The sequence below is a fragment of the Osmerus mordax genome, chromosome 16, assembly GCF_038355195.1.
Source record: "Osmerus mordax isolate fOsmMor3 chromosome 16, fOsmMor3.pri, whole genome shotgun sequence".
NCBI lineage: Eukaryota > Metazoa > Chordata > Actinopteri > Osmeriformes > Osmeridae > Osmerus > Osmerus mordax.
Window position 1 is genome coordinate 7186293 of NC_090065.1, and position 16793 is coordinate 7203085.

Consider the following 16793-nt stretch of genomic DNA (forward strand, 5'->3'; position numbering starts at 1 on the left):
CAGTCCAGGCAGCCGGTAAACCCCACCTGAGCACTTTTTATGTTCATTACCGAGACCTTTGAAGGTCAAGAGCTCCCCTACCTCTGACACACACACACACACACTTTGGGCTCATCGTCTCATGGTCTTTCACTAGCTGTAAGTGCAAGGACCTGGAGAGTTACTTTGTGGGGTGGTCGGCTAGGGAGAAAGCTGAATAATGTAGTCTGCAGGTGTGTGTAGTGTGTGTTTGTGTGTGACGTACCTGTCTGTCTACCTGATTCCTCTCCACTCCTCTCCTCTCCTCTCCACTCCTCTCCTTGCCTTTGGTGTGTGCCATGAGACTTAGTGCAGTAAGAGCTACGCGGAGGAAAGCAGGCCAAGGACTCAGTTAGTGGTAAAGGCATGTAGGAGCTCCACACATCTTTATATAGAGCCGCTCCCTGCAGAGACAGACAAAGAGAGAAGGAGGAGAGGAGGGGGAGAGAGAGAGAGGCATGGAGGGATGGAGAGGGGAGTAGCTGCCATTATTTGGTCACATTTCTTGAGTACCATTGAGTCCCACACTGAGTTTCACACATACGCAGTCTGAGTTAAGGAGCAAGGTGTGCGTGTGTACGTGCCTGTGTGTTCATGCCCGTGTGAGTGATCGGTTTGTCCGGGAGACAGAGGGGGGCATGAAGGCAGCCGGGGGATTTGGTCGACAGGAAACAGAGAGGCAGGAAGGCAGTGATTGACCCTTCCCTCTTTTCAGCCCCTCCCTCACTCCATACTGCCATCCCTCCATCTCTCCATTTCTTCATCCTTTCCTCGCTCCTTCCCTCTCTTCCTTCATCCATCCCTCCCTCCCTCCAGCCCTCCATCCCTTCCTCTCTCACTCTATCCCTCCACCATCTTGTTCCCTCACTTCCCCTTCCAATGGATGGCTTCCAGATGTATAGGTCCATGCTGTCAGACGGGCTGCTGTTTCTGGTGGGAACCCTGCAGAGGGAGGCTCTATACACACCCACACACACACACGCACACACACACAGAGACACACGTGCAAAAAATGTTGGTACACACATTTGGTATGGCTGTGGTAAGGGATTCTTTGATAGTGATCACCTCTGACAAGCAAATGTCAAGAGGGCCAAGTGTTCCTAAGTGTGTGCGTGCGTGTGGTGCGTTGTGTGTAGTTTCATTTCACACGTTTTACATCTCAAAACGCATGTGGAGTATACACCACAGCCTCAAGCACAGTGAATTTATCGACTATAGGTTTACCTCTAGACTCTCCAGTCACCTCTCTCCCTCTCCCTCTCCCTCGCTCTTGTTCTCGTTCAATCTCTATTGCTTTTTCTCCCTCTCATTCTGTCTCACTCTGTCTCAGTCGGTTTCTCTCTATCCGTTCCTCGGTTTTTCTCAGAGAAGGGGAGAGAAAGATGGAGAGAACGAGAGCCTGCGAGACAGCAAGGCACGGGCGCTCCTCTCTCGGCCCGCCTGAGAGAATGAATTATTGAGAGTGATGAACTGAAAATAACACGGGTGGGGAGGAGAGGAAAAGAAGGATCTCTGTCTTTCTCTCTTCCTCTCCCACTCTCGCCTCGGGCCAAAGGACCAGACACAAGAAGCTCCCATAAACAGCGTGTGTGTCTGCGTGTGCCGTTTGGACTAAAGGCCCTCTCGGTTTTGACAGTTAAGAACGAGCGTTTGTGACGTGCTTTGCTTTTACTGTCTCCTACTTTCACACTCTGTCCTCTTTCTCCTCCAATCCTTCTGTAACGGTAACTCTGTCCCCCTCTCCTCCCCCTCCCCCTCTCTCTGTTCTCCCTCTCTGTCCCTCTGTCCCCTATCGCTATCCCATCTCTCTGTCCCCCTCTCCTCCCCCTCTCTCTGTTCTCCCTCTCTATCCCTCTGTCCCCTATCTCTATTCCATCTCTCTGTCCCCCTCTCCTCCCCCTCTCTCTGTCTCCCTCTCTCCCCCTCTGTCCCCTATCTCTATCCCATCTCTCTGTCCCCCTCTCCTCCCCCTCTCTCTGTCTCCCTCTCTCCCCCTCTGTCCCCTATCTCTATCCCATCTCTCTGTCCCCCTCTCCTCCCCCTCTCTCTGTCTCCCACTCTGTCCCTCTGTCCCCTATCTCTATCCCATCTCTCTGTCCCCCTCTCCTCCCCCTCTCTCTGTCTCCCACTCTGTCCCTCTGTCCCCTATCTCTATCCCATCTCTCTGTCCCCCTCTCCTCCCCCTCTCTCTGTCTCCCTCTCTCCCCCTCTGTCCCCTATCTCTATCCCATCTCTCTGTCCCCCTCTCCTCCCCCTCTCTCTGTCTCCCACTCTGTCCCTCTGTCCCCTATCTCTATCCCATCTCTCTGTCCCCCTCTGTCCCCCTCTCCTCCCCCTCTCTCTGTCTCCCACTCTGTCCCTCTGTCCCCTATCTCTATCCCATCTCTCTGTCCCCCTCTGTCCCCCTCTCCTCCCCCTCTCTCTGTCTCCCACTCTGTCCCTCTGTCCCCTATCTCTATCCCATCTCTCTGTCCCCCTCTGTCCCCCTCTCCTCCCCCTCTCTCTGTCTCCCACTCTGTCCCTCTGTCCCCTATCTCTATCCCATCTCTCTGTCCCCCTCTGTCCCCCTCTCCTCCCCTCTCTCTGTCTTTCTCTCTCGGTCCCCCTCTCTACCAGTCCTGCTGGGTGTCCCTGTGTAACATGTAGCCTGAATGCCTGCTCCAGCACGAGAGGAGAATGTTGCTATTTGAATTTCCATGGCTCCTTTCCCAATGATGTTGTTACAACAACCCGCACTCGGGAATTCTCCCTAGAGACGACTGCTACCTAGAGGGCCCATCTGTGTGTTTTATTTGTAAGTGAATTAGTTGTGCCTCCAGAGTTAGGTGTGGGTCCACAGCTTGACCAGTCTGCTAGAATGTCTGTCGTTGACTGGACCATATGAGATGTATTTTTGAGAGAGAGGGAGAGACAAAGAGAGGAAGAGAAAGACTTTAAATATGAAAACATTCGAACATAGATGGATATAGCAACCTCCCTCTCTCTTTCTTTCTCCCACTCTCTCTTTCTCTGTGTGCCCGTAGAAGTATGTCCCTCTCCCTCCCTCTCTCTTGTTCTCTCTCTCTCTCTCTCTCTCTTTCTCTGTCTGTCTTTCCTCTCATATCACAGTCACCTCAAAAGCACACACAACCACCTGGAATCCATTTAATCTGTTTTTAGAGTAGTCGATAATAGCCTCTCTAGGAATGCACCAAACGAGTGCCCTATAAGAGTGTGTTTGTGAAGGTATTAGAGTGTGTGCATGTGTATTAGTTATATATGTTGCTGTTTTTGTGCGTCGTAATTGTTGTGATCTAATCAGGTTATCGCTCCCTATACATATTCATTTACCCATCCCCTCATGCTCGCTTCTTTATGTGTGCGTGTGTGTGTTTGTGTGTCCTGTCTGTGAAATAAAATAAATATTTTTGCAGCAGCTCTGGAGAAGGTCAGGGTCAAGTTATGACAGACATCCCTATGGGAAATGAGACACATACACACACACACGCACGCTCTCACACACTCAAAAGGTCAGACAAAAATAACAATCCCAATTCAAACCTTTATCCCGAAGGCTTGATGTCTGTGGCTAGAGTCAGGAATTCAAGGTCTTTGTACATGGGTGTGTGTGCATATGTCTGTGTGTGTGTGTGTGTGTGTGGGAGCCTCGTACTGTAGTTCCTCTTGACCAGTCTGAGTAATTGGACAGTATCCAGGGACTTTGACTCCATCAGAACAGTAGCGAAGTGTGTTTGTGTGTTTCATGTACGTTGCCAGCGGTGCACCGTTGAATATTGTACTATTACTATGGGTCATTATGGACCACTGAGTGAATAAGATTTGTATTAACAGTATGTATTAATAATAGAAGATAAGAATAAGATGTGAATAATAAATCTTAATAAATAATGTTTTACATTAATAATAAATAGTTTGACATTCTGTTTCTATAACAACAGGGCTTGACTGTTTCCAGGTTCTCCTCTTGGTTCCTAAGCTTGTGTTTGATGATGTCCAAGCCAGGTTCAGATAGAATAGCCATATTGAGATGTCTTAGAATGTCTGTCTTGACTTGAGTCTGTCGATATGATTTAATATGGGGGATCTTAACAATTAGAAACAATTTTCTGAACATGAAATTTCACAGGGGATTCCTAGATGGATGAGGGTCAGGGGTCAGGTCACAGGGGTCAGGGGTCAAGCTTGTTGTCCCCCAGCAGTCTATAGAAGCAGAGTTGACTCGAGCAGAGAAGGGGGGGGGGAGACGCACCTTTATTTCTGTCCCTCTTTATCTCTCGCTTCATGGAGGAGAGGCGAAGAGAGGAGGAAAAGGGAGGGTAAAGAGAAGTGAGGGGAGAGAAGAGAGAAGTGCAGAGGAGTGGAAGGGAGGGGAAGAGGAGGGGACAGTGAGGAGAGGAGAGGGAGAGTGAGGAGAGGAGAGGGAGAGTGAGGAGAGCCGAGGCGAGAGAAGAGAGGCGAAGCAAGACAGGTCTTGCCCTGGGACAGAGCAATGGGGGGGGGGGGGGGGGGGGTAGCTGCTGTGTATTTGGAGGGATTAGTTCTACTGGTGTGGTTATTAGGATTATTACAGCCTCAGATTAGGGATTAGAGATCAGAGAGGGAGAGGGTGCTGACGTCTCTATCCTGGCTAGGGTGCATGTGAAGTGAGAAGCCAGGAGAGCTGCAGAACACTAGCACGCTGTTCACCCACTCCACTCTCCAACCTGTCCTTGGACTGAAGTACCAGAGCATGTCTTATGTATGCTGTAATAACCTTAGATCATTGTTTACCCAACTACATGAATGTGTGTTTACCCTTTGGGAAGCATTTCCAGATGTACACACACACTCACGCACACACACAGATCTATACACACACTCACACACACAAAGATATACATATACACATTCACTCACGCACACACTCTCTCTCTCTCACACACACACACACACACACACACACAGACACACACACACGACCCCAATGGCTTTTAGACCCGTCAAAGGTAATCTCGTCAGATTTCTCCACTGACGCTTGATGTATAAATGTTTAAATAGTTGGCCTGAACAAGTGGCTTGATTGCCAACACACACTTATACAAACACACACACTCTCACACATTCACATACACACATGCACATAATGCACACACTCTTCTGTGATACTGTGGTACTCAACGGGGATGTGGAGGGTTCCATCTTGAAAGCGTGTTTCCATGGTGACCATTTCACCATGGCGCTCATTTCCCCTGGGCCATGATAGAGCTTTACACAACTTCCCTCCGCCAAATACACACACACACACACACACACACACACAGCTGTACACACACTCTCTCAAACACACACACACACACACTGTTCTCTTATTTCTCCTCCCTGTATATTAATGCTGGGCAGGGTTATGACTGGAACCATGTATGACAGAAACCCGACACAACAGAGCAATTAACGTTCTAACTAGATCGGTCCAGGTACAGGACAAACAGGAACACTGGCGAGGACGAGAGAGGAGAGAGAGGGGAAGAGTCTGTCTTGTCTGTCTGTCATGTCTGTCTGTCTCCATGTCTCTGTATGTGTGGTCCTGTCTCTCTGGGTGCTGTGTGAGGGCGGTGGTCTCAGCTCTACTATATCATATCTAAGAGCTATCGATTGGAACAGGCACAGTCTCCAGTAGCGGGATTAATATTTAATAAGACACTATACCCGAGACCATTCATTTCATACACTCTATCATCAAACACACCCTCATAAACACACACACACACACAAACACACACACATTCTGGATGCTCACCATACAAGGCTGTAGTGTGACTTGGTCTTATAAACAAGGCCTTCTGGAACATCTTCATCACCCACAGCCACAGAAGACAAGAACACCTTTTACACTCATATTACACATCCCCGGAGGGAAACAGCCTGTACAACTTGTACTCTTTATAATGTGCAAGTTTTTAGCCAAGAGCTGCCTCTGCTCTTATATACAGTGTGTGTGTGTGTGTGTGTGTGTGTGTTTCTGGCTTACCCACCTGTACCCTTCTCATATTTTAGGCAAATCATTAATCATAGGGGAGCCAGTCAAGAGACACAGTTCCCCATGGGCACTGAACTGCAAGACTGAGAAAGATATAGAAAAAGAGTGTGTATTTGTGTGTTTGTGTGTGTGTGTCAATGTAATTTCCACCCCCTCGTCCGGGCCACTGTTCTTCTGTGAGGTTTTGATCAGGCAGCTGTGTGGACGCCAGGCTTGGCGCAAGCCCCCCCCCCCCCCTGTCTGGCCGTCCTGAGGCACTGGGGTCCTTTGTGTCCCTGCAGAAAGTGGTCTCTGAGAGCCAGAACTCTCCGGATGAAACCCTCCCCAGAGTAAAGCTGCTTTACCCTGCTGCTCCTATAACCTGGCCAACAGCTGACAGGACACACACATGCACGCATGCACGCACACACACCGTACACACACACACACACACATTCTCACAAAAGGACGCAGAAAACTGACAGAGTAGAAAGAGAAAAGAGAGCAGCAGCCTCTAGAGAATGATCTCTCTTGCGCTCTCACTCACACACAAACACACACACACACAGGCACCTACACTACTCTGAAGTCCACTGGGGATTGTGCTACTGGACTTTGCTCCCTTATGATTAATGATTTGGCTAAAAATATTCCATCGAAACACAGTACAGGTGGCAAAGCTAGAGAAACCTTGGGTTTTTAAGTTTCATTCCACTTTCTTATTCTTTACCCTTATTGGTGTGTGTGTGTGTGTGTGTGTGGTAATTTATGGCCCTGCGGAGGCAAACTGTGTGTTACTTGATTAAATCCGTGACCTTCAGCACCACCAAAAGCAATCAGTAGACACACACACACACAGTATATACTTAATACACTCACACACGCAAACACTCCTCACACCAACATGCAATCAGTACCTGGTGGAATCCATCACAGCATTGATCCATCTAAACACACACACACAGTTTATTGAATTGCGTTTCCGACACCACCCCATTTCCCTGACTCAGAGGTTTGATAATGGAGGACTAAGCACCTCCAGAGAGAACACAGGAATGCTGAAAGTCATAAATACATACAAGTGCAGTCTCAGTCGAGATCCCTGGAAATACCAAGGATGCAAAATTACTAACCGGAAACCCCATTAGAGCTCTCTGGGATTAGACACACTAATATGCTCTTCTCATTTTGTTCACTGGTGCTGTGCTGGGTACTGTACCTCTCCAACTGGCTGCTTCCTACTGTGTGGAACAGCTGTTGTGTACTGCAGTGTGTGACGTGGACTAGAATCACAAGTGTAACCCTGCGCCCCTCCTCCTCCCCCAGCATGCAGACCCGGCTCCTACAAGGCCTCCGCCACCGATGCCTACTGCTCAAAATGTCCGCCCCACAGCTCCTCCCACCAGGAGAAAGCGTCGGAGTGTGTGTGCGAACCGGGCTTCTACCTCGCGGAGTCAGACCCACGCTCAATGGCCTGCACCCGTGAGTAACACACACACACACAGAGACTTAGCTCTGACACTGGAGTTCCTACAGATGTCTGATTCTCTAGATCATATCTTGTCTGTTTATCCATGCTGACTGGCTTCTGTTACACTGTCTAGGATGATACACTCCTGAGGTTGTGTGTGTGTGTGTGTGTTTGTGTGTGTGGTGGTGTGAGAGAGATACTCCAGTGGAGTGTTCTATTTCTGTCTATGGCTCTGAGTCACCCGGACATAAGGCCTCGGTTTGGCCTAACCACATCCTGAGGTTAGGAGAGACTGAGAGAAAGAGAGAGGGATGGAGGGAAGAGATGGAGAATATGGATGTGAGGGCAGGACAGGATAACTGTAATCGAGAAACAAAGAAGTTTGAAACTCAGAAGCCAGCTGCACACACACACACACACGTACGTGTGTGTGAGAGCCAAACCCATTATCAGGTTATGGTAGATTAAGCTCATTAATCGTTGCTGCAGGTGAGATGTGACAGGTGATATTAACTGGAAATGAGCAATGACTTGTGTGTCTGTGGGTTTGTGTGCGCGTGTATCTGCGTGTGTATGTGGGTGTGCGTCAGTGTGGTGTGTCTGATGTGTGTGTCACACTGCTGCTCACTCCTCCCTAAAATACGATCTGTCTCCCGCTCAATCTTCTCTCTCGTGCAGTCTCCTTCAAATGGAGGAGGAAAGGAGATCAGAGGATTGGAGAGGAGAGGAGAGGAAGGGAGATGAGAGGATAGGAATGGAGAGGAGAGTATAGGAATGGAGAGGATAGGAATGGAGAGGAGAGGAAAGGAGATGAGATGAGATGAGAGGAGACAAGAGGAGATGAGATGGGAGAAGCATAGAATAGAGTGCAGGGGTGAGGCAAAGACAAGAGGTGGTGGGGGAAGGGTTGAAAGAAGAGTGGAATGACGGATGCTGCAGACATCTCGCTCACCGTCAGGCATCATCCCCCTGTCATCAGATTTACGGCCAACAGCCTCAATTATCCCCCATGGCCATCCCCTGCCACTAGCCCCCCGCCTTCTGCCCTTTAGAGTGGGCTGGCGCTGGGAAGCCTGATCAGGAAAGGCCCAGGCTTTACAGGCCCCCTGAGGCTCACTACTCAGCCTGAACCTGATGAGATGTCATCAGCCAAGACACTGATGCCTGAACTGCCATCTATCAACGCGATCCAAGAATGATCCCATTTCACATAGTCTACACACACGCATGCACACGCATGCACAGAGTCCACACACACATGAACACACACACACAATGATGCCATCAGTCTTTGGGTCTAGATGGCCATCGAAGTCTTGGAGGAGAAATAAGTGACAAATAAACCTTTATGAGGACAACATACTACTGGCTGTAATTGTTTCACATGGACACACAAACAGAGCTTATTTCAGTTGAAGGACAAATGAGAGTTTGCTGGCTTGTCCTAATGTACATTTAGATGGATACTTATTATTTGTAAAGTATGGCTGTATTGAACCCCCCTCTCCCTCCCTCCCTCCCTCCCTCCCTCCCTCCCTCCCTCCCTCCCTCCCTCCCTCCCTCCCTCCCTCCCTCCCTCCCTCCCTCCCTCCCTCCCTCCCTCCCTCCCTCCCTCCCTCCCTCCCTCCCTCCCTCCCCCCAGGCCCCCCCTCTGCCCCCCGGAACCCCATCTCCTCCGTCAACGAGACCTGCGTCACTCTCGAGTGGTCCCCCCCGTCCGACACGGGGGGCCGCGGGGACGTCACCTACAACCTGTTCTGCAGGAAGTGCTCCGGGGACGGCAGGAAGTGCGTGCCCTGCGGCAGCGCCGTCCACTTTGTGCCCCGGCAGTTTGGCGTGGCGGTTGCCGCGGTGCTGGTGACGGACCTGCAGCCTCACTCCAACTACAGTTTCACTGTCGAGAGCCAGAACGGCGTCTCGGACCTCAGCCCCTCCCCCAGGGGCGAGGTCACCGTCAACGTCACCACCTCCCAGACAGGTGAGCACCGCGGCGGCGTCACAGTCTAGCTGCCGGGCAACGTGAGAGCCCCTCGTCAGCCTATTGCGATGCCATTTTGTAGAGGGGGGCCTCGGATGTATTCCACACACGTACACACGCACATTTTCACACACACACACACGCACACTCCACCCTGCCCTATACCCTTCACCCCAGAGCTCATGCATATGTATGATCCCTCTCTGGCTCTGCTGAGGACTCAGGCTTCATTATCATCTGCTGATTAGAACTAGGCACAGAAACAAGCTTGAGTGTTGAGTGTGTGTGTGTGTGTGTGTATGTGTAACTGTTTTTGTGTGTGTGTGCAGGTGTGTATCCGGGACAGGTTGAGAGGAATGGATGGTGATGATGACACACCAGACATGTGGCATGGGTGTGTGTGTGCGTGTGAGGGTGTGTGTGTGTGATGATGAAGAGGAGAGTGAGAGGTTGTTAACCTTGTTAAGAGGCCCACATGTTGCCCCTGCTGCCGCACCTCTCCTGTCCACACTCACAGGCGCACACACGCACACACACTCATACACACACATCACAATTAATCCAGAAGCTTCCTGAGAAGGAAGGAAATAAATGATTTTGGTTGTGAAGGGCCCTCTTTTCCACACACACACACACACACACACACACACACACACACACACACACACACACGCACACATACACTGAACAGTAGCTATGTAACTGCTGTGGTGTAAACACATGTACTCCCACACATATGACATGAATGAGCCCCCTCTGTGCTCCCTCATTAGCACCTCTCCACGTCCCACAGTAAAGTCGTTAAAAGCTCTCTCTCTCTCCCTTTCTCTCTCTCCCTTTCTCTCTCTCTCTCTCTCTCTCTCTCTCTCTCTCTCTCCCTTTCTCTCTCTCCCTTTCTCTTTCTCTCTCTCTCTCTCTCTCTCTCTCTCCCTTTTTCTCTCTCTCTCTCTCCCTTTCTCTACCACTCTCTCTCTCTCCCTTTCTCTTTCTCTCTCTCTCCCTTTCTCTTTATCTCTCTCTCTCTCCCTCCCTTTCTCTCTCTCTCTCTCTCTCTCTCTCTCTCTCTCTCTCTCTCTCTCTCTCTCTCTCTCTCTCTCTCTCTCCCTTTCTCTCTCTCTCTCTCTCTCTCTCTCTCTCTCTCTCTCTCTCTCTCTCTCTCTCTCTCTCTCTCTCTCTCTCTCGCTTTCCTGAACCTGCTACATTCTGTCTCTCTTCCTCCATCTCTGTCTCTATCTCTGTCTCTATCTGTCTTGCCTGTCTCTCTGTCTTCTTTTTGGGCCTATGTATGCATACATAAAACACATACACGCATATGCACATGCATGTGTGCTTTGCATACGTACACAGATGGATAAATACACATACTGTACAATCAAATAGTCATGACAGAGAGTGCGACATGACGGCCAGAAGTTATCCTAATCCTTCTGTCTCTCTGCCTCTCCAGTGAGTGTGGTGCTGAAGGAGAGGAGGAGTAAGGACAGTGTGACTCTGGCCTGGCAGGAACCTGACCGCCCCAGTGGAGGGGTAGTAGAGTACGAAGTGATTTACTATGAGAAGGTAAGACACACCTCCCCTCCTCTCCTCCCCTCCCCCTCCCCTCCTCTTCTCTCCTCTCCTCTCCTCTCCTCTCCTCTCCTCTCCTCTCCTCTCCTCTCCTCTCCTCTCCTCTCCTCTCCTCTCCTCTCCTCTCCTCTCCCCTCCCCTCCCCTCCTCTCCTCTCTTCTCTTCCCCTCCCCTCCCCTCCCCTCACCTCACCTCCTCTGTGTTTCCTCCATCATGGCTGTGTGTAGACAGAGGGGTATTGGTTCGGCCTAAGGCCCAACTTTAATGAGTTGTTTATCATATGAGAACACAGTCCAGACCCAGCACCCTGGCTCCCCTGATCCCTGCTGCTCACACCAACACCACAGCTGTGAAGCAACACTGGCACGCTGTTACAATTAAGAGAATGACGAGAACACGGATGTGTGTGTGTGTGTGTGTGTCTCAGTCAGACAGTCATTAGGTGTAATACAGTGTTAATCTGTGTAGAACTCTTATTAGAGTATTTCAGTCATCTGTCCAGTAGACTCCCTCCTGTCCTCCACACTCCTGCTGGCCAAGCCTGTACACGTCTCCCAGAGGAGACACGCTCTCCCTCTGCCTGCCAGCTGGCCTCCGCGTGGACACCATACATGGCCATGTTTATGAATGAGCTTCAATGAAATTTGATTTCTCATTATTCATTCATGGTCCTTCATCATGGGCCTTCCTCTTGGTTTAATGTTAGGGAGTCAGGTGGCTGAGCGGTGAAGGAATCGGGCTAGTAATCCGAAGGTTGCCAGTTCAATTCCCGGTCATGCCAACTGACGTTGTGTCCTTGGGCAAGGCACTTCACCCTACTTGCCTCGGGGGAATCTCCCTGTATTTACTGTAAGTCGCTCTGGATAAGAGCGTCTGCTAAATGACTAAATGTAAATGTTCTCTCTCTCTCACTCTTGCTCGCTCTTCCTTTCTCTGTCCAGAACCAGAGGGAACAGAACTACACGGTTCTGAAGACGCGCTCCCACATGATGACGGTGGACGGGCTGAAGCCAGGGACCACCTACGTGTTCCGTGTCCGCGCCCGCACCGAGGGAGGCTACGGAACCTACGGGGGAGAGATCGAACTGGAGACCAGCCATGAAGGTGAACGTCTCTCTGGCTCTCCATTTCTCTCTGGCTCACTTTCGTTTGCTCTTTTCACTCTCTTTCTGTCTCCTTACCTCTTTCTATGGCCTCTCTGTAACTCTCTCTCAATCTCTCTATTTCACTTTCTCTCTCTATAGCTTAGTCTCCCGGTCTCTCTCTGTCTCTCCCTCTATTTCCCTCTGTCTCTCTCTCTCTCTGTATTCCCCTGTCTCTCTGATAGGTCTCCACAAATCTATGGTTGCCTATTAGATTGAGTTGATCTAATATCAATCTTATCAATTTGATCTAATCTGATCGATCTCATTGATCACTTAAGAGAGACAGAGAGAGAGAAAGAGAGAGAGTCTCGGTGAATGTGCTCAGTTAATGAAATAGGAGATCAATGCCTATCTATGCCTGCATTGGCCATTCATTTGCCTGAGAGGGCTGTCTACACACCCACCCACACGCCCTACACACACACCATACACACACACACACGCACACCCTACACACACACACACCATACACACACACACACATGCTGGTTCTTAGCTAAGCCTGATAAATGGGGTATTTGTTTTGAGTAATGGCTCGATTGGTGCGGCGAAAAAAATCAATGGTGCTTTGCAGAAACTTTTACAGCAGGCTTGTTATGTGGAATGTTAACATATCCATTTGGACAGAGCAGGGAGATTGGAATGTGTTTAACGTCGGCTCTCATACGGGGAATATAAAGATGGAAAAGACTTTTCATCTTAGAGCTCATCAGCTACACACACACACACTTTCTTCAACCCGACAGACACACGCATATGCACACACACTGTCTTCCAATACACACACACTGACTTTACACACACACACACACATCTGCACATACATTTAAGATATGAATGAGAGAAATTATACTGTACTCTCTCAGACATGCACACACACACACATCTGAGCCTATGTTGTGTCCACTGCAGATATCCTGGCCATAGGAGACCCTAACCAGGTCACCATCCTGGTGGTGTCCATAGCCGGAGGCATCGTCCTGCTCATCTTTCTGGTCGCTTGCTTTGTCGTTAGTGGAAGGTAAGGCAATTATAATACACACATACAACACACACAGGTTTTTACACAATGAACAAGCCCTACAGAAAGTTTCCATGTGTGTGTGTGTGCGTGTGTGTGAGTGGGTGTGTGCGTGTGTGTGTGTGTGTGTGTGTGTGTGTGTGTAAATCCACAGTTTTCTACTAACTCTAATCTTTGATGAATTAGTGGCCGTTAATATCCTGTCAAAGAAGGAAGGAATGAAATAGAGATGAGAGTGGAGAAAAGATGAAGTGTGTGTGCTGCTTAGAGATCCCTGGCTCCAGCTCCCTGGACAGAGGAGGAGAGAGGGACGACAGGCTGTTGTGATTTATAGAGCCTGTAAATGAATGTTTATCCCAAACATGCTTTGATTAGATTAAACACAAACACACCCACCCACCCACCCCCACCCCCACAAACACACACACACACACACACACACACACACACATAGACACAGGTCTGTAAAACCATTAGTATTGATTGAGGTGATTGCCTATCAGGCTGAGTGCTCTATTCACTATTGACCAGGAGGGATCTAATCAGTGGAGACTCCGGCAAACACACACAAACACACACATGCAAACTAACACACACACACAGACTAACACACACGTACACATAAACTAACCGACACATGCACATACATCCACACATACACACACACACACGCACACGCACAACACCACAGTTTGTGTTTTGATTACTACTCTCAAACTATCTAAACATTTCAGACAACACACAGATCTGTGTACAGGAACTGAACAGGGAGACATAGCAAGGTGACAAACATAGTGTTCTAGGAGCACCACACATAAACACACATTAACACACCCACACACAGATAATCAGGTTTCCCAGACAGCAAGGTGTTAACTAGGTTTTACAGGAAGCTCGATACTTCTCCATCAATTACAGCTTCTCCGCTCTGTCCTGCCCTCCCTCCATGTCCTTATTTGCATGTGACGGTAAAGGGGTGGGTGGTGGGAATGGAGGTGGGGGTGGGGGGGGGGGGGGGGGGTGTTGATTAGCTCTCTGCTGAAGAGTCTCCAAACGTATATCAAAGGGTGTGTGTTTTGCCTGTGTGTGTGGAGACTATTTGTGAGTGGATAGGGGATGGCAAGATCAAAGACAATACTTGAGAGACAAGGAAGTAAAGAACCGGTAGGGGTTTTGATGGGCAGAACAGAAACCGAGGTGAACTGATGGGCGGGAAGTAATGAGGGAGCACACAGAAGGAGAAGAAGAAAGATGACGAGAGATTACAGAAAGCAGAGAGCCGGAATGAACGACAGAAGGGACTGGGGACACGGTGGGTGGGTGGGTGAGAGAGGGATGAAGTGATGGGTAAGGGTGAGAGAGGGATGAAGTTTGCTCTGTGTGTATATAAGTGATAGATTGAAAGACGGAGTAAAGGAGTGAGAAGGGGGAGGTGGGGATGCAGAGAAAAGGAACAAGCAAACAGGCAGCAGGGGATGGAGAGCAGATTAAGACGGAGTGAGGATGAGAGGAAAGCAGCATGGTGAAAGACATTACTGGTATCTCTCTCTCTCTCTCGCATCATTCTATTTTCTCCTCCTTCTCTCTCACTCTCTCTCTCTCACACTCTCTCTCACTCTCTCACTCTCGCACTCTCTCGCGTTCTCTCGTCTTCCTTCAGTCCTCTCTTCACCCAGCAGTTTCATTCTCTCACACAGTCTTTCATCAGCCTTCATCCTCTCTCTGTTGAGCTTTCACTCTCTAGCTTTCAGTCACGCCACCGTGTGTGCGCGCGTGTCCTGCGTGTGTGTGCGCGCGTGTCCTGCGTGTGTGCACGCGTGTCCTGCGTGTGTGCGCGCGTGTCCTGCGTGTGTGCGCGCGTGTCCTGCGTGTGTGCGCGCGTGTCCTGCGTGTGTGCGCGCGTGTCCTGCGTGTGTGCGCGCGTGTCCTGCGTGTGTGCGCGCAGAGAGTTGAGGCAGCAGGAAGGTCATGTGGAGTCCCTGTCTCAGACTGAGGCTACTTGAGCTAAGCAGCTCTGTTTCCCCCTGGTTCATACTGGCTCATGTGGAGCCCCTCCTGGAGCTACAGCTACATAGCTGTTTTACTCAGTCAGAGGCCTGCTATTATTTTTCTAGAAACACAGGCAGACACACACACACGCACACAAACACACACATACACACCTCTTTGGCCCCCTGTAAAATATACAAATGTTTCTGTCAAAAAGGATAACACACACACAGTCATGGCGCGGCTCTGGGAGGGAAGAATATTGCCGTGGAATGGCTCATAAACAGCCTGATTTGTGGCCTGCTCTGTTCTTTTCTGTTCTCGTTTAATAAAGTGGTGTTCTGCCATTGTTGCTACAGAAGGGAAACATGAGAACACGTCCAAACCCCCCAGACTCAGCACTGCACTGACAAAATAACACCAGTTATTATGGCCCTGTCTGTCTGTGTGTGTGTGAGTGAGTGAGTGTGTTTTACTATGAGGGGGCTTTTGTCCGCAGGCGAGTGAATTGGCAGACTGGCAGGTGGGAACAATGGAAGCGAGAGAGAGAGAGAGAGAGAGAGAGAGAGAGAGAGAGAGAGAGAGAGAGAGAGAGAGACTGGCATAGTGATGGAATAAGCAGATGGTGTGCGCTCATGAAACCATTCCCCCCTTCGGTTTCCTCTCTCCCTAAGAAGTAGTTAGACAAGTTGTTAGGGGTGCACCAGTCTATGTAGTGTGTGTGTGTGTGTGTGTGTGTGTGTGTGTGTGCATGTGTGTGTCTGTGTGTGTGTCCATGCCTGTGTGTGTCCTCTCTACTAATGATTATCAGGTGGTAAGAAAGCTCTCAGAGGGGTTGTAGATGACCAATGCAGCATGCTTTGATTCACCGCCAGATCTTTTGTTACTTACATGTGCTGTTATGTTGTGCCAGCGTTTTAAACAAGTACAAAGGAAGCCCGACGTTTTCCTGCCGCCTTCTGTCTCGGCGTTCCGAAAGTTTCTGAGGAAGTCACGTCCGCTGAAAGTCTTCTGAAAGATCATCTCCTTGGACCTGGTTTAGTGGGTTCTCCTGCCAGGAGCATGGTTAACCAGAGCGTGTGGTGGGATGTGCTGGCAACTTAAGTCTGCTTCCATTGAAGCTCTGAGTGAAGCAGGCAGTTCAGAAGGGCTGCACGATCAGGCGGGGTGTAAGTCAAAGGCTGAGACCGAGGCCAGACGGTGAGGAGTGTCTGTCTAAACTATCTGAAGAGGACACTAGAAAGAAGGGACAGATACTCGACATCCCTGACGGAGAGGACAAATAAAGAGATACTTCCTGTGGTGCCTTTTTTTTATTCATTTCTCTGTTGCGGATGCCTTACCTGTGGCGTCATAGCAAAGTGGAGGGATGGAGTGGGAGAGAGAAATGGAGATGTCTTTGGAATGGGGGATGGGGTTTAGCAGAAAGTGTTAGGAAGTATAGTGGAGATGAATCTCACACGGTAGCATCTCTCTGAGGTGTGTGTGTGTGGGTGTCAGGGGGTCTTTTACATCTGCTATGGAGCCTGAGGTTCTCCTACATGCATAATGACATACGTGATACGAGGAGGAATGAAAAACACTATTCCTGTTTTTCTTTGTACATC

The 16793-nt window shown here is 49.6% G+C and overlaps 1 protein-coding gene across 2 annotated transcripts in view; it reads left to right on the top strand.

Moving 5' to 3' along the window:
* The window catches only part of epha4b (eph receptor A4b), a 52543-nt gene that overhangs the window by 17581 nt on the left and 18169 nt on the right, over positions 1-16793 (top strand). For both annotated transcript variants that reach the window (XM_067252360.1, XM_067252361.1), the window contains exons 6-10: positions 7343-7498; positions 9130-9465; positions 10913-11025; positions 11973-12135; positions 13089-13197. In XM_067252360.1, coding sequence (XP_067108461.1) covers positions 7343-7498; positions 9130-9465; positions 10913-11025; positions 11973-12135; positions 13089-13197 — 877 coding nt within the window. The remainder of the gene's footprint in view (positions 1-7342; positions 7499-9129; positions 9466-10912; positions 11026-11972; positions 12136-13088; positions 13198-16793) is intronic.